Genomic DNA, 17,655 nt, shown 5'->3' on the forward strand with positions numbered 1-17,655 from the left:
CGTCCACAGGATTTTCAAGGCAAGAGTACTGGAGTGGGTTGCCATTTCCTTCTCCAAGGAATCTTCTCAACCCAGGGATCGAACCCAGGTCTCTCGCATATATACGAGACCAGGTCTCTCTCTTCCTGTCATATATACTGGTCTGTTTAGTTACCGCCACATTTCTTCCTAATTGGTATTCTTTGTTTTTGTACTGTTAGAATTTCAGCTTTGATATCTCCTGTGCTTCTCAGGCTATCTTCTCTTTTACGGTTTCAAAATCATCTTTTTCCTGAACTTTTTGACTCCACACTAAGTCATGACAGATAGACTTTTGTGTATAAGAATTAAAAGTCCTCAGATACTAGTTGATAAAAATTTCCTAACTCTTTGATGTGGATTTTGATTAATAACCATATGATAGGTGAGAATCTGCCCTTGGACTGAATTCTTCAGTTCCCTTCAGTCATCTGGCATCCCAAATTCTCTACAAGCTCATTTGGGCTGATGTTCATATCTCAGTAATGCCACATCAGCATTGGCACACAGATACACAAGAGAATGTTATCTGCCCATTTTGCAAATGGGAAGATTAGACCCAGAATGACCAAGGACACTATCTGATATAATTAAGCAAGTGGATCCTCTCCCAAAAAGAAGGTCTAATAAGGCCTCTGCTCCCAAAACTGGTTTGTTTCCTTCCTTATATGCCTACATATTTGTGTTTTATTTCCCTAAGGGCTTTATAGAAATTTCTATCATTTGCAATCTGTTCTTCTTAGTTATATAAATCTATTTTCTCTTAAACCAGCACTTTTCTTTCCTTGACTTAAAAAAAGAAAATAAAGAACCAGCTTTACTAAAAACATGTTTCAGCTCTCCTACACTTCAGTAAGTACAGAAGCTAAAATTGACTTACTTTACTGCATGTTGTGTCATTCACCTAATGGTATATTCTGAGAGAATAACCTCTGATTTGAAACTGTAAAGGCACATCTTAAGACTGGACAAACTTAAATCTGGTGTGAGTACAAGTCATGAAATTTTTTTATTTAGTGTGTCCTTGGAAATTATCCACTTCCCTGGTGGCTCAGATGATAAAGCATCTGCCTGCAATGAGAGTGACTTGGGTTCAATCCCTGGGTCAGGAAGATCCCCTGGAGAAAGAGATGGCTATCCACTCAAGTACTTTTGCCTGGAAAATTCCATGGACTGAGGAGTCTAGTTGGCTACAGTCCATGGGATTGCAAAGAGTTGGACACAACTGAGCAACTTCACTTTCACTTGGAAATTATCTAGGCTAACCTTTTTCTTCACTAAAGGCTAACCCTTAACTGATCCACCTGCTGGATCCACCATTCTGAAAACTGAAGGTCAGAAAGGCCAAGTGACTTCTCTGGGGTAATTGAGGATTATAAACCAGGACAAGAGCAGAATTCAACACTTCTGAATCCTTATGCAGTCAGTGCCCTTTCTACTTTTGGCCATTTCAAGCATGGAGACCACACCTTGTTATTACCATGCTTAAACTCAAATGGTAATAGAATGATGGCATATGAAAGCAATTATTTAATCTGTGAAAGTTTCTCAGTCATCTCTGACTCTGTGCAACCCCATGGACTGTAGTCAGCCAGGCTCCTCTGTCCATGGAATTCTCCGGGCCAGAATGCTAGAGGTGTTCCCTTCTCCAGATGATCTTCCCAACCCAGGAATCAAACCCATGTCTCCAGCATTGCAGGTGGATTCTTTACCAACTGAGCTACCAGGGAAGCCCATAAATATTGGACTGAGTTGCCATGCCCTCCTACAGGGAATCTTCCCAACCCAGGGATCAAACCCAGGTCTCCCACATTATAGGCAGATTCTTTACAGTCTGAGCCACCAGGGAAGCCCAAGAATACTGGAGTGGGTAGCCTATCCCTTCTCCAGAAGATTTTCCCAACCCAGGAATTGAACCAGGGTCTCCTGCATTGCACGCAGATTCTTTACCACCTGAGCTACCAGGGAAGTCCCTCTTTCTTATTTAATTTGTAAGAGAAAAGAAAGCCTTCTGATATATTTCAAACCAGTCACCACTTTGAGTATGGAAAAATACATCGGTTTCTGAACACACTGATGTCTTCAGATCTATTATCAAAGAGTAAAATTACTGAAGGTCTACCATATCCTAGGTATTGGGAATAAGGAACACCATGGACCTAGTTGCCTGCCTTATGCAGCAAGCCAGACAGGAAGATGGATACTATATAAATCATTATAAACAGTTAAGAATTAAAATAGGCAAAGAGTGAATGGACTGCTGAGGGAATGTGTTACTGAGAACCTCAACCTGATTTGAGTCATCAAGGAGTATGTCCTTGAGACACTGATATTGAACCTGAAATCTAGAGGATATGTAAGCGTTCCAATGAGAATATTCCATCGGAGGTCATAGCATTAGGAAAGTCAAGAGTGCATAGAATGCTGCATGGTTGTACTTAGAAAACTGAGAGATGTACCACAGAGCTAAGGCAAATGGAATTACAGGAGACAGAATTAGAGACACGAGTGTAGTGTAACCAGATCACCCAGAGACATGTAGCTCATGTTAAGGACTTGGGAATCCATTTAGGCATTTTAAGCAGGGCAAACTGTGATCAGATACACATTTTTAAAAGATCATTCCAATATTATTGGGATAATGGGTTGAAAGGATAGCATGTAGACAGACCAGGCAGGAGGCGAACACCTAGGCCAGGAGAAGCATGCATAGAGTCTGTACCCTAGACCTCCCAGGGTAATTCAGTGGTACTCTGTATTCAAATAACGTATCTTGTGTTTCTTCTTTGTCTTTTCTAATGAAAAGAAACCCAGTTAATCAACACTGCTCTTAATAAACACAATTTTCAAAAAAGATAGCAGTCACCCAACATATATTTTAAAACTATTATTTTTCTGTAGGACATGTTTTTTGTTGCATTGGGGTTGTAATTTTAATTGTATTGGGGCTAACTGCAATCATTATCATTGTAAAGAGCTTCAATTCAGATGATACCTTTTCAGTGCAAATAACTTGAGTGAGCCACCAACTCGACTATCAAAGTAACAGTAAAGTGCCATCTATCGTGTTTGTTTTGATTATGCTCTATGTTAATTTTTTACCTATGATTTTGGTATAAGTTGGATAGTACACATGGATGGAATACATAAAATCATGCACTGACTTCATGACAAGATTAAAAAATATTCTGTCAAATCATTTTGAGGATTGCTGCAATAATCAGAAATTATAAATTACACAAACTTTGGGGAAAAATTTGCCTGAAGTAATTTTAGGTTTTCAAAAATAATTGTTTTCACATAAATAAGCTATGTTATTTTCTTATGGAAACCAACGGATTGTATGCATCACCTTGTGTGATATAAGACCTAACTATAACATATAGATGAATGCGACTATGTATTATTCTCTTTTTGACAACCTGAATTATCTTTTGGGTATTACTCCGAATGATAAATCAAGTGATTTAAAAGTAGAGCTCAAAATTGGAAAATTGAACTTGTAAGTGCTTTTATCTTAAGTAGATGATATGTTCATGCACCTTGAAGAGTAAGTGCTCTAGCTTTGAGCTAACTTTATGACAATAGGCTCTTCAGTGAGTGACTTTAGGCTAATAGAATATGCAGGTCCTGGGAATCGGGGTTAAGTATGAATTGTTATTCATCGTGAAAGCCCAACTCAGCATATATGTAAACTGTCTTACTCTGACAAACAGCACAATGCATTCAACTGTCATTGAATAATTTTAAGTTTGTTTGGAAGAAAGACTAATAATTTATTTTTAAGCACTACTTTTATATATTATCTTTTTTTTTTAACTTTTCCTTTTTATTTAAAAGAGAAATGGCTCCTACTAAAACAATATGGAAAATTCATTTTTCTCCCAAGTGGCCTAAGTGAAGTGAAAGTCGCTTAGTCGTGTCCGACTCTCTGCTACCCCACTACTATACAGTCCATGGAATTCTCCAGGCCAAAATACTGGAGTGGGTACCCTTTCCCATCTGCAGGGGACCTTCCCAATCCAGGGATTGAACCCAGGTCTCCCGCATTGCAGGCAGATTCTTTACCAGCTGAGCCACATGGGAAGCCCAAGAATACTGGAGTGGGTAGCCTATTCCTTCTTGAAGAGATCTTCCTGACCCAGGAATTGAACCAGGGCATCTTGTGTTGCAGGCAGATTCTTTACTAACTGAGCTATCAGACAAGTGGCCTAAGGGGTATACTAATTAATGTAGAATCACTGGTTTTGAGGGGTGTAGATTTTGTTTCATTCTTCTTCTAGATAACTTTTACCAGTTATTTCTTTCTGAAATCCCTAGTTTCACTGACCATTAAAGACAGCAGGTAATGATACTCCCAAGTTCCATTCTCCAGCATATAGGACCTGGTGGTAAATTCCTGCATGTCTTCTTCATGTTCCTAAAACAAAGGATGCTGAAATGGAAATCAAAAGGGGACTTTTATGTTTAATTGTATCTGTCACTGCCACTTCTGTTCCAATCTTGGGCCTGTATGTGCCGTGTACTTTTAAATTCCTCACCATTTTCCTGTATACACAAAACCTGGGGAAACAACAAACACTGTTGTATCTGTTTATTTCTTCCAGGTTGGACGAATTGAAGATTTTCTATACCAGTTGGAGGATAGTTTCTTAAAAACTAAAAAACTGAGAACTGCTCGAAGGCAAAAAACAAAAATGAAGCGGCTTCAAACTGCACAGCAAAGCTAGTCACTGGGGAGCAGGTGCCACCACAGAGAGACATCCCAGAGAAAGGGGCCGTGGCATCCCACCAGCCTGCCTGTGACAGCCTGTGTCAAAGGCCTAAAGCCACAAGGATGAGGTGGTGCTCCTCTTGGCAAAGATGTTCCACACTGCATTAATCTCAACTGGCAGCAATAAATGTTCTCAGCAAGTTTCACCTGACTCTTGTTCAAATTCATCTTAGTTAAATAGCTTATCAAATAACCATTGCTGCCTCTCTCACCTGTCTTGTCCTTTCAGCACTGACTAAAGTGCAGCTGCTGCTGCTGCTAAGTCACTTCAGTCGTGTTCGACTGTGTGTGACCCCATAGACAGCAGCCCACCAGGCTACTCTGTCCCTGGGATTCTCCAGGAAAGAATACTGGAGTGGATTACCATTTCCTTCTCCAGTGCATGAAAGTGAAACGTGAAAGTGAAGTCGCTCAATCGTGCCCGACTCTTAGCGACTCCATGGACTGCAACCTACCAGGCTCCTTCATCCATAGGATTTTCCAGGCAAGAGTACTGGAGTGGGGTGCCATTGCCTTCTCCAAAGTGCAGCGGGTCTACCCAAGTACATTTTAGTATGTGTGCATATTCATTACCAATCAGTCACATACAGATATAAATGCAGAATTTAAGAATTACAAACTGATAATATACTTTATTGATTTTCATAGAGATTACCAACATAGTATGGCTGATATCAGTTATATCATTAAAATCTGTACTTTTTCCCTCTGGATCCTTCACATCCCCTTGGCCCTTAAATCACTCAACTCAAACACACATATTTGACAAAGTAATGAGTCAAGAATCATTACTGAAGACCTCAATTAACACCAGTAAGGAGGTGTGAGAATAGAGTAAAAAGGTGGAACCCAGATACAGAGTACAATAAATAAGAAAACGTAAATTTTAAAAAGAATGGAGAAAATTAATAATATCTCAGAGTACATTAATAACATGAAAAGGGAAAAGGGTAATAAAATACTTACTGCTGAATTTTTCATTATATGGTGAGATTGTAAAGAAATCAATAATTCAGGCTTCAGTGTATTTTAGATTTGTATAGTCATAATTATGTGAGATATAAATATTTTGAAAGTTTGAAACAAATTATGACCTTGATTTCCCTGTAGACCATTTGCTTAATTCTTACCTTTAACAAAGAGTTTTTCTCTTTTCTCCCCCACTCCACCCAGAGATCATCATTGCCATCACATTCCCTCAGGTTAGATATTAATGGTAGTCAGTTAAAGATAGGGGTATTTATGAAACTCCTTTTGGTTTCTAGACCCAGACCAGCACAGCATCTCAGTTCTATTCTTGTAAGTAGCAGAAAATAATTTCTTTCCATGGGCACTTGAGTCTGTAGCCAGATGTGGGAGCCTAAGACAAATGGCTCAGCCTTCCATTCAGCCACTTCTGCTGTTCTCTCTCTTAATCACTGTCCAGGAATTTCCTTTTATTAAAAAAATTATATATATATATACACACACACACACACACACACACACACACACATATACATAGGCTTCCCTGGTGGTTCAGTGGTAAAGAATCCACCTGCCAATGCAGGAGATGCAGGAGACACGGGTTCAACCCCTGGGTCAGGAAGATACCCTGGAGAAGGAAATGGCAACCCACTCCAGTATTCCTGCCTGGGAAATTCCATGGACAGAGGAACCTGGTGGGTTACAATCCATGGGGTCACAAAAGAGTCGGACACAACTTAGCAACTAAACAACAAAACAATACACACACACACACACACACACATCTTTACAACATCTCTAGGAGATAAAGTTTGCTGAGCTTTGAATTTTAACTTCAGTGTTAGGATTTTATTCTCCCAAAGAATGTCTATATTCTCTAACATTTTTTTGTTTTGTTTTGTTTTTCATCGTCTCAGAATCTTAGCATTGGCTATTCTGAAAGACCTATTGATATTCTCATTCTGTAGGTGTTCAATTGCTTTATTTTTGTTCTTCAAAAATTAGTGTCCTGTCATTCCACAGTGCTGAAAGATTATATTTGAAAGTAATACAGTTACAATTATTAGATTATGACTTCACTCTGTGACCATTTTCCCCAAATTCAATACTAAATATATATTGGTTGTTTTTGGCTTAGACTTGAGTAGGGAAACAAAGGCAATTCTAGTTGGTCTTAGAAAGGATGATTTAAAATGGAAATCAAAAAAGTTCTGAAGAAAAATTTTTTGAGAAAAAAATTAATCAACATTCATGGCTCTTCAAAAGGGTATCAAATGTTTAGGATTTATGATACATATAATAGCAAAGTCCACAGGAATGAATTTTGCTCCTGGTTTCAATATTAATGTCAAGAGCCTTCAATAGCAATAATGTAGTATAATTCACAACACTTGGCCTCCCATTCCTTGTTTTCGTCTGCAGATGAAGGATTTGTAAAGCAGTATGGTATTAGTTTAAAAATTAATACCAGAGAAAGCAAAGTTTACAAAGTACTTTCAGAATGCTTATTTTATACCAACTTCATAAGAATTTCATTGTGTATCCATTTTCTTCTTTCATAATTGAGGAAACCAATCCAAAGAGGTTAATGCTTGCTTGATTCCAAAGATCTGTTTTGTCCCACACTTGCTATTTGAAATGCGGTCCATTGACTAGCAGCACCAGCATCACTAGGGAATTCATGAGGAATGCAGAATTTTAAGCTCATCCCCAAATCTACTGTATTAAAATCTGCATTTTAACAAGCTCTCTGAGTACTTTACATATGCCCAATAAAGTTTGAGATTTGCTCTTTTACCATATTAGAAAATATTTTCCTGTCAGTTCAAAGTTAACACAGAACGTGATGATGCAGCTACTCTTAGATTTTGGCCCTCAAATATTTCCTAATATAATCATTTCTGCAAAGGATTATATACCACAAGAACCAAAAAGTTAACAATTCAGTAATAAGAGGATATGTGTTCTTTCTCTACCATTTTACTCTAAGATTTTATCCTGTAACATTTCAAAAACATAAAGTGAAACAAAAGAAACATATAATGGCTGAAAAGAAGTGGTATACACTTCATGATACACTCCATGCTCTAAATACATCAATGGTTTCCTGTGTCTTCTCCTATCATTTCTCCTGTGTCCCCCCAACATTTGCTGACATGCATCTAGATAAGAAGCAGAACTCTGCTGATCTCTAGAGCTAGGGGCAACTTATCTTTCAAAATACCTCAACAGATTCTTCCCATTGTCTACATTAGGGTGATTAATTCTGTACATAGGATGTATTGGGGAGACTGCCACTGCATATTCTTCTATAAGAAATAGTTCAGAAGTCCCACTGCCAAAAGGAAAAACCCCAAAGAAGGCCACCTATGATCACATGAAAATCCTCTGTATTCTGACCTTCATATTCCTTAATGTCAAGTACTTGATCCTTCTCAACCATCCCTTCATCATCCTTCAGGGCATTTTGGTGTTGTTTGTATGTGTAGGGTTCAGAATATATAACCCTGAAATATGCTACACTGGCGTGTTTATTATTTTGAATTAAAGGTACTCAAGAAACTGCCAAATGCAAGAAGAACATTCTGAACTTCCTTTGTTCTCCCAAAAGTAAAAAATAAATTTCCCATATATGAAAGATACCCTCTCTGTACCAGGAGGTGAAAGACATCCTAAGACATCTTTATCTCCAGAGTCGGAAATCAGGTCCAAGAAGGCAGTATTAAACAAACCTTGTTACTTCACCATTTACAAACCCCAGCCCAAATCCTTCTGTCTTGTCAATTCTAAAGAAATTTATCGTTTCTTTGCTTAAAAGGTATAAAAGCTTCCTGCTTTGGTCACTTCTTTGAGTCTCATATCTTTGTGAGGCTCCAGCATGCACAGATGTAAGTTAAATTTGTTTTTCTCCTGCTAACCTTTTTATTACAGGTGGATCTGAGTCAATAATGTAGAAGAGAAGAAGGAGGTTATTTTTCCTCCCTTATAGATGTTTTCCTCAGCTTTTCTGTTCAAACTTTTCAAACCTAGGGAAAGTGGTGAGAATAGTAGAGTATATACTCAGCCATGAAAAGGAACAAAATTGTGCCATTTGCAGAGACATGGATGGACTTTAAGGTTGTCATACAGAATGAAGTAAGTCAGAAAGGAAAACAAACATCATATAATATTGTTTATATGTGGCATCTAGAAAAATGGTACAGATGAAAGCAGAAATAAGAGTCACAGATGTAGGGAACAAACTTATAGCTACCAAGCTGGGGAGAGGTGAGATGAATTGCCAGATTGGACTTTATACCATGTAGAAAACAGATAACTAATGAGAACCTATTGTATAGCACAGGGAACTCTACTCAATGATCTGTGGTGACCTAAATAGGAAGGAAATCCAAGAAAGAGTGGATTTATGTATACATATAACTGATTCACTTTGCTGCACAGCAGAAATCAACACAACATTGTAAAGCAACTATACACCAATAAAACATTTAACAAGAATAGTACAATATAACATATACCCTTCACATAGATTTCCCCAATTACTAACATTTTGCTTCAGTGTGCATTCTCTGCATTCTTCTCTCCCTCCTTCCCTTCAAGTAAAATACATTCCACAGAAAAACAAAATTGTTTCTTTTAATAGAATTACCTTATTGTGAATACACTATGCTAATTCCCCCATGTGCAGATCTACACTTGTTCTTTGCATCAAATTAATGAAGTTGGCAGAGCTACTTATAAAGTGCTGGGGGAAGGGTGATGGAAGTGGCACACGCCACTCAGTCCCTGTCCTCCTCCTCACTGCCAGTCTTTCTGGAGCCTTGCTTTGATGACCACGACAGCATTAAGCACGGGCAGGGTTCTTGAAGAAGGAAAAGTAAGTCACAAATGCTGTTTGTTACTTGCTAACAAAGTGTTAGTCGCTCAGTCATGTCAGCCTCTTTGAGAACCCATGGACTGTAGCCCACCAGGCTCCTCTGTCCCTGGGGATTCTCCAGGCAAGAATACTGGAGTGGGTTGCCATTTCCTTCTCCAGGGGATCTTCCCAACCCAGGGATCAAACCTGGGTTTCCTGCATTACAGGCAGATTCTGTACTATCTGAGCCACCAAGGAAACCCAAGGTACAGCCTCAGAACTGATAATTCATACTTTTTCATATCCTCAAGAGTGGTCAATCTTTACTCGTTGAAATCAGATGTTGCAGTTTTTGAAAACAGCCAGATGTTACTAAGAACCCAAATTGGTGACTACAGAAAACCTTCAGCTGTAATGTTACTCTGTGTCCCTGCGCATCTCTGAGGTAATGACAAGCACAAAGCAACCACACTGAAATAAGGAGAGGTTTCCATGAACTCCTCTGAAGAGAACCATGTGTACCTTGGTATCTACATGCTAGTATGTCTGTCTGTTTCTATATGCTTCTGATGGAACAGAAAATTGGATAAACTTTAAAACCTCTTTTAGAAAGCGATTTGCCAGTGTGTATCATGAACCCTAAAGATATTTATACCCTTTGCTCCAGTAATTGCACTTTTAGAAAACTATACTAGAGTTTAGTTAGAATAAACTTTTATCTTATACAGGTTATAAGAGAAAAGTAGAAAGGTATTCATCATAGGGCTTTTTTTTATGGAAAAATAAAATGAACTCAACTGAAATTTTAGATTATAGAATAAATGATTGATGACAGTTTATCTAACGCATAGCCTAATAATAGATAAAAATTTCATAATATTAAAAGAAAAAAGATGTAAAACTATATAAGCACAATTATAACTAGGTTATACAATATATACATATAAAAGACAGGCAGGAAATACAAGAAGATTTAACAATGGTTATCTTTAGTGAAGACAGTTAGGGGTGATTTTATTACCTTTTCCTTAATATTATACAGTAAGTATATGTTCCTTGATGATAAGGGAAAAATCCATAAAAATATTATTATTTTGTATCATTCTGCAAAGAAAGGCCAATTGATATCAGCTTTTCTTTGCCTGTTTACAATAAAAAAAATTATATATTCTGAAACTTGCATCACAGATAATTGCTGTTTCAGAGACAGAGGTCAGTAGAAACACTTTATTTGTAGAATTCTTTGTGGCATAAAAATTTTTACGACTCCCTCCAAGCATTCCTGAGACACACAGTTCAGAAGGTCACAGAAGTAACTATTACCCAGAGTACCAATTATGGTGTTTTACCAGCCTTTAAAGATAAACTGATACCACCTGTGAGTTGTCCCTATCTTCCTCGCTTGTCCTTTTCTCATAACTTTCTTCTCTGATTGTTTTGTTTCATTCTTTCCCTGTACTCACAGGATATCATCTTATAAAATATGAGGTGATCACAGACCAAAGTCCTTTAAATCAAAATGTATTGAAAGCTGAGAGACCACTGGCAGAGCAAAGCTTTGATTTACAGTGGCTTGATTCACTGAGATGGGGTGATAGAGTCCAAGTTCAATCAGATATTTCACAAAGTTGCCTGATCTACTCAGCAGTTCCTGGGCTCTCGGGACACGGATACAAAGGACTACTGTGCAGCCTTGACAAGCAGTAGATTGTCAAGATGTAATAGAATGTAATGACACACCTGGGGCAAGCACCTATTTTTGACAAGTTATCAAAGGGAGGGAAAAATCAGAAAACAGACCCAAAGAACGGTCCCAAAGTTATAAATGTAAGCATAGCCTGCACGTGCCTCAATGAAAAGAAGCCAGAAACACTAAGATTGCATGAAATAGGAGATTAAAATTACTCTCCATGTACATTATTTAATAAATGGTATGGAAACTTGAAAATTAAATATTGGATATGCTCTTTTGTTGCAATCTTCTATCGATTCAAGGCATTGTACAGAACTAATACACATTAACAGTTGAGACTTTAACCTTTTTCTTAAAAGTGTTTAGGGAAATGGAAAGGCAAACATTCATTGAGAAATGGGAAGACTAAACCCTTGACAATGATAACAAGACAGTCTTTCTCTAGGTCTTGTTCATTAGCTTTACAGATATGAATAGATGTATCAGGTTATTTCTTAAAACCAGAAGAGGAAATTGGTGTAGGACAGCTGCTAAATGTAAAGCCATTCTGAAGGAGATCAGCCCTGGGATTTCTTTGGAGGGAATGATGCTGAAGCTGAAACTCCAGTACTTTGGCCACCTCATGCGACGAGTTGACTCATTGGAAAAGACTCTGATGCTGGGAGGGATTGGGGGCAAGAGGAGAAGGGGACGACAGAGGATGAGATGGCTGGATGGCATCACTGACTCGATGGACGTGAGTCTGAGTGAACTCCCGGAGTTGGTGATGTACAGGGAGGCCTGGCGTGGTGCGATTCATGGGGTTGCGAAGAGTCGGGCACGACTGAGCGACTGAACTGAACTGAAGAAGAGTACCTCTCACAGGTACTACTCGGTTGAAGTTAACTGCCAATGGCGGTAATCATGATACAGAATGCAAAATGGGCTTTGACTTTGAAAAACTGGGTTTCAGTCCTAGCTGTGTTACAATGAGGGATAATAATTTTTTCCCTACCTAATGAGTTTTCAGTAAGGAGCAAATAAGACAATGAAACATGAACTGAGTTTTAAACACTGAAGCATTAATGCCTTTATTGGCAACTCATGGTAAGCTAAGCATTGCCCTCTTCAGTCCTCACTACAATGCTGGAAGAGGAAATGTTATTATGTCCTTTCACAGATAAGTAACCTGAGGACCAGGAGATGAAGTAATTCCTCAGAGCTAGAAAGTGGGAAAGCTCAAGGTCAAACCCAGACAGCTATACTCCAGAGGGGGGAATTGATACATAGGGCACCTCATTTTATTGTACTTCACTTTATTGCACTTTATAGATTCTGTTTTTCAATAATTGAAGGTGTGTGGCAACCTTGTACTGAGCAAGTCTATCAGCACCATTTTTCCAAAGCATTTGCACACTTTGTTTCTCCGTGTCACATTTCAGTAATTCAAAATATTTCATACTTTCTCAACATTGTGCGGAGAAGGCAATGCAACCCACTCCAGTACTCTTGTCTGGGAAATCCCATGGACGGAGGAGCCTGGTGGGCTACAGTCCATGTGGTCTTGAAGAGTCAGACAGGACTGAGCAACTTCACTTTCACTTTTCACTTTCATGCACTGGAGAAGGAAATGGTAACTCACTCCAGTGTTCTTGCCTGGAGAATCTCAGAGACAGTGGAGCCTGGTGGGCTGCCGTCTATGGAGTCGCACAGAGTCGGACACGACTGTAGTGACTTAGCAGCAGCAGCAGGAGCAACATTGTGATATTTTTATGGTGGTCTGTGATTGGTGAGTGACTTTTATGTGACTATTGCAAAAAGATTATGACTCACTGAAGGTTCAAATGATGGTTAGCATTTTTTAGCAAAAAGTATTTTTTCAATTAAGGTATTTTGTTTATATAATGCTATTACAGACTGCAGTATAAAGGTAACTTTTATATGCACTGGAAAAGCAAAAAATTTGTGTAACTCACTTTATTGCAATACTCACTTTACTGCAGTGGTCCAGAATTGAACCCATGGTATCTATGAAGTGTGTTTGTATCACTTCTCTGCTTTATTCTTATATTTGTTTTTAAAGACTTGGTATTCCCTAGTAACATTTGCATTGTGCACACCTGCGATTGCCCCAAAGTGACCCCAGGAGCTCCGCTGTGTCCAAAACAGTAGCGCTGGTCACAAAGGACTGTCAAGCCCTGGAATGTGCCCAATGCAACCAAATAACTAATTTTAATTTAAACTTTTTGAAGTTAAGTTTAAAAATGGACACAATCTGAATTTTGGAAAACTTGGAAATATATTTGGAACAACTGAGGTATGCAAATCTACTTTTTAACTGTAAATTTTATGAAAACTAAACACTGATCAAGTATGTCCAAAGAAAATTTAGCATCTGAATTGGGAGATTCTATAAGTGTGAAATACACACCTGATTTCAAAGAGCTGTTATTAAAGAATGTAAAATGTCTCAATAATAAATGTTCCATTAATTACATGTTCAGTTCAGTTCAGTCGCTCAGTCGTGTCCAACTCTTTGCAACCCCATGAATCGCAGCACGCCAGGCCTCCCTGTCCATCACCAACTTCCGGAGTTCACTCAAACTCACGTCCATCGAGTCAGTGGTGCCATCCAGCCATCTCCTCCTCTGTTATCCCCTTCTCCTCCTGCCCCTAATCCCTCCCAGCATCAGAGTCTTTTCCAATGAGTCACCTCTTCGCATGAGGTGGCCAAAATACTGGAGTTTCAGCTTCAGCATCATTCCCTCCAAAGAAATCCCAGGGCTGATCTCCTTCAGAATGGACTAGTTGGATCTCCTTGCAGTCCAAGGGACTCTCAAGAGTCTTCTCCAACACCACAGTTCAAAAGCATCAATTACATGTTGACCTGATAATATTTTGGGTAAAGTGATTCAAAGAAAATATATTATTAAAAATTCATTTCACCTGTGTCTTTTTTTTTTTTTTTTACTGTAGCTACTAAGACCCTCAAAGTTGCATATATGGCTCACATCATATTTCTGTTGAGCACCACTGGCCTGAACAATACATCAGCTGGAGTGGGGAGTTCTCCCCTCTTCCTAGCATGAGAGGATAAAGATGATCTTGACCTTCCTGGGTACAGACTTACCCAGGTTGTAAGTTACCAGTCCCAAGGTTCCCAGAAGCAGACCAAATGGCTTTCCCAGACAACTGGCCAGGAAAGCCCTGGAGTCAATAAGTTTGTTCCCCTCTGAGAATCAATAAGGAGACAGGTCCTGCTTTTGGAATGAACAACCCCACTGTGTCCAGCACAATGTCCTGCACCCCAGAACCCCTTTCTGTGCACATTATATATACCACATCTTGTGGAACCTTGCTCTCAGTTTCCCCAAGCCTTTCTAACTCAGAGGTGTACAGTTTGCCTTGGCTCCTGACAAATGGTAACCACAAAGGGACCCACCTTGCCCAACAGGGACTCCTGGGATCCTAGGAAAAGACTGAATTCCCTGCTAACAGGAAAGTAGATAATCAAACAGCAGGGAAATTTGTGATCTTATTGTAAATGTGACACATGTGGACTTATCACAGGAGAAGCCAAGGACATACTGGTTACATTTGTAACCAGTGTTAGTCCCCTGAGTCACATTATCCCATAAAAACAAGTGACAGCAAAGAGAAATTTCTGTACTAAGACATAATATGCATTTAACCCAGAAGAAAGCTAAAACACAACACAATTTCTATACTCTAGGGACAACAGAATCCCTATCCACTAGCAAGTATGACAGAGGACTGCCTAATGATAAGAAAATCTACCTCGGTTTAAATGCTAATTACACACCTACAGACAGCATCTGACTATATGCCAGGAAGTGGGGTAGACAGTAGGATGTTGGTCGTTCAGTTGTGACCAACTCTTTGTGATTCCATGGACTGTAGCCCACCAGGCTGTTCTGTCCATAGAATTCTCCAGGCAAGAATGCTGGAGTGGGGTACCATTCCCTTCTCCAGGGGATCTTCCCCACCCAAGGATCAACCTGGGTCTGCTACATTGCAAGAAGATTCTTTACCATCTAAGCCACCAGGGAAGTAGGACAGTAACATGAAATAATATAAAAAGCATTGGCTTTCTCATTATGAGATCTGGGTCTCAGTTTCTAATCTATGGAACAATGATAACAGTCCTTTTATGGATATAAGTAAGTGAAAGTCGCTGAGTCATGTCTGACTCTTTGCAACCTCATAGACTATACAGTTCATGGAATTCTCCAGGCCAGAATACTGGAGTGGGTAGCTATTCCCTTCTCCAGGGGATCTTCCCAATCCAGGGATTGAACCTAGGTCTCCAGCATTGCAGGCGGATTCTTTACCAGCTGAGCCACCAGGAAAGCCCTATATGGGTACAAGAGCCTTAAACTGAGCATGTATTTTAATTGCCAGGACACTGTGTAACATACAGTAAGGACTCTAAGTCTTAGTGTCCTGCCTCTGAGAGATAAAGGAGTGAAAAACAGGCCCTGTCCTGAAAGAGTTGAAACTCTAGCCAGATGGGGTAGCAGACCAGCACAGCAATTATCCTAAGGCTCCCACAGTTACACCTGTTATAGCCCAGAGCACCTTCACAGGGGCAGGAAGGAAGGAGGGACTACTACTGCCTGTGCCTGTGAATCCAGGACAACCAGAAAGTAGATGTTCAGAGGCAACAGGAGGCAGGAATGCGACACAGACGTTGGATGAAACTGAACTGATACTGAGAGAGTCAATTCCTAGGCAGGTTGATAAGAAGTCCGGGAGTCCCCAAGGAGAGAGGGGTCTGGGGTTCTCAAGGAGGAGACAGAGGTCTGGAATTCTCAAGGAGGAGGAAAGGACAAACTCTTTTTTTCCTCTACATTCCTTAGGATTATATAACAATAATGTATCCTGCTTGAGAACAGTTTCTGGAAAATACCTTCTGCCTAATCCCGTTATCTTAAAATGTAAATTATGGGAGTGAGTCTAGTAAGATATTTACAACCTCCAGACATTCTTCTGATTAATAACTAATTCAGTTCAGTTCAGTTCAGTTCAGTCACTCAGTCATGTCCGACTCTTTGCGACCCCATGAATCGTAGCACGCCAGGCCTACCTGTCCATCACCAACTCCCAGAGTACACTCAGACGCACGTCCATCGAGTCAGTGATGCCATCCAGCCATCTCATCCTCTGTCATCCCCTTCTCCTCCTGCCCCCAATCCCTCCCAGCATCAGAGTCTTTTCCAATGAGTCACCTCTTCGCATGAGGTGGCCAAAGTACTGGAGTTGCAGCTTCAGCATCATTCCCTCCAAAGAAATCCCAGGGCTGATCTCCTTCAGAATGAACTAGTTGGATCTCCTTGCAGTCCAAGGGACTCTCAAGAGTCTTCTCCGACACCACAGCTCAAAAGCATCAATTCTTTGGCGCTCAGGCTTCTTCACAGTCCAACTCTCACATCCATACATGACCACAGGAAAACCCATAGCCTTGACTAGACAGACCTTTGTTGGCAAAGTAATGTCTCTGCTTTTGAATATGCTATCTAGGTTGGTCATAACTTTCCTTCCAAGGAGTAAGCATCTTTTAATTTCATGGCTGCAGTCACCATCTGTAGTGATTTTGGAACCCAAAAAAATAAAGTCTGACACTGTTTCCAGTGCTTCCCCATCTATTTCCCATGAAGTGATGGGACAAGATGCCATGATCTTCGTTTTCTGAATGTTGAGCTTTAAGCCAACTTTTTCACTCTCCTCTTTCATCTTCATCAAGAGGCTTTTTAGTTCCTCTTCACTTTCTGCTATAAGGATGGTGTCATCTGCATATCTGAGGTTATTGATGTTTCTCCCAGCAATCTTGATTTCAGCTTGTGTTTCTTCCAGTCCAGCGTTTCTCATGATGTACTCTGCATATAAGTTAAATAAGCAGGGTGACAATATACAGCCTTGACGTATTCCTTTTCCTATTTGGAACCAGTCTGTTGTTCCATGTCCAGTTCTAACTGTTGCTTCCTGACCTGCATACAGATTTCTCAAGAGGCAGGTCAGGTGGTCTGGTATTCCCATCTCTTGAAGAATTTTCCACAGTTTATTGTGATCCACACAATCAAAGGCTTTGGCATAGTCAATAAAGCAGAAATAGATGTTTTTCTGGAACTCTCTTGCTTTTTCCATGATCCAGTGGATGTTGGCAATTTGATCTCTGGTTCCTCTGCCTTTTCTAAAACCAGCTTGAACATCAGGAAGTTTACGGTTCACATATTGCTGAAGCCTGGCTTGGAGAATTTTGAGCATTAGTTTGAGCATTAGTGCGGTAGTTTGAGCATTTTTTGGCATTGCCTTTCTTTGGGATTGGAATGAAAACTGACCTTTTCCAGT

General features: G+C 39.7%; 1 protein-coding gene across 1 annotated transcript in view; it reads left to right on the forward strand.

Annotated features, from left to right (window-relative positions):
- The window catches only part of SPATA16 (spermatogenesis associated 16), a 260,839-nt gene extending 256,091 nt beyond the window's left edge, over positions 1-4,748 (forward strand). The window contains exon 10 of the mRNA XM_005889923.2: positions 4,626-4,748. Coding sequence (XP_005889985.1) covers positions 4,626-4,748 — 123 coding nt within the window. The remainder of the gene's footprint in view (positions 1-4,625) is intronic.
- The last annotated feature ends 12,907 nt before the right edge of the window (positions 4,749-17,655 follow it).

Source organism: Bos mutus, chromosome 1 (assembly GCF_027580195.1).
Source record: "Bos mutus isolate GX-2022 chromosome 1, NWIPB_WYAK_1.1, whole genome shotgun sequence".
NCBI classification, from domain to species: Eukaryota; Metazoa; Chordata; class Mammalia; order Artiodactyla; family Bovidae; genus Bos; species Bos mutus.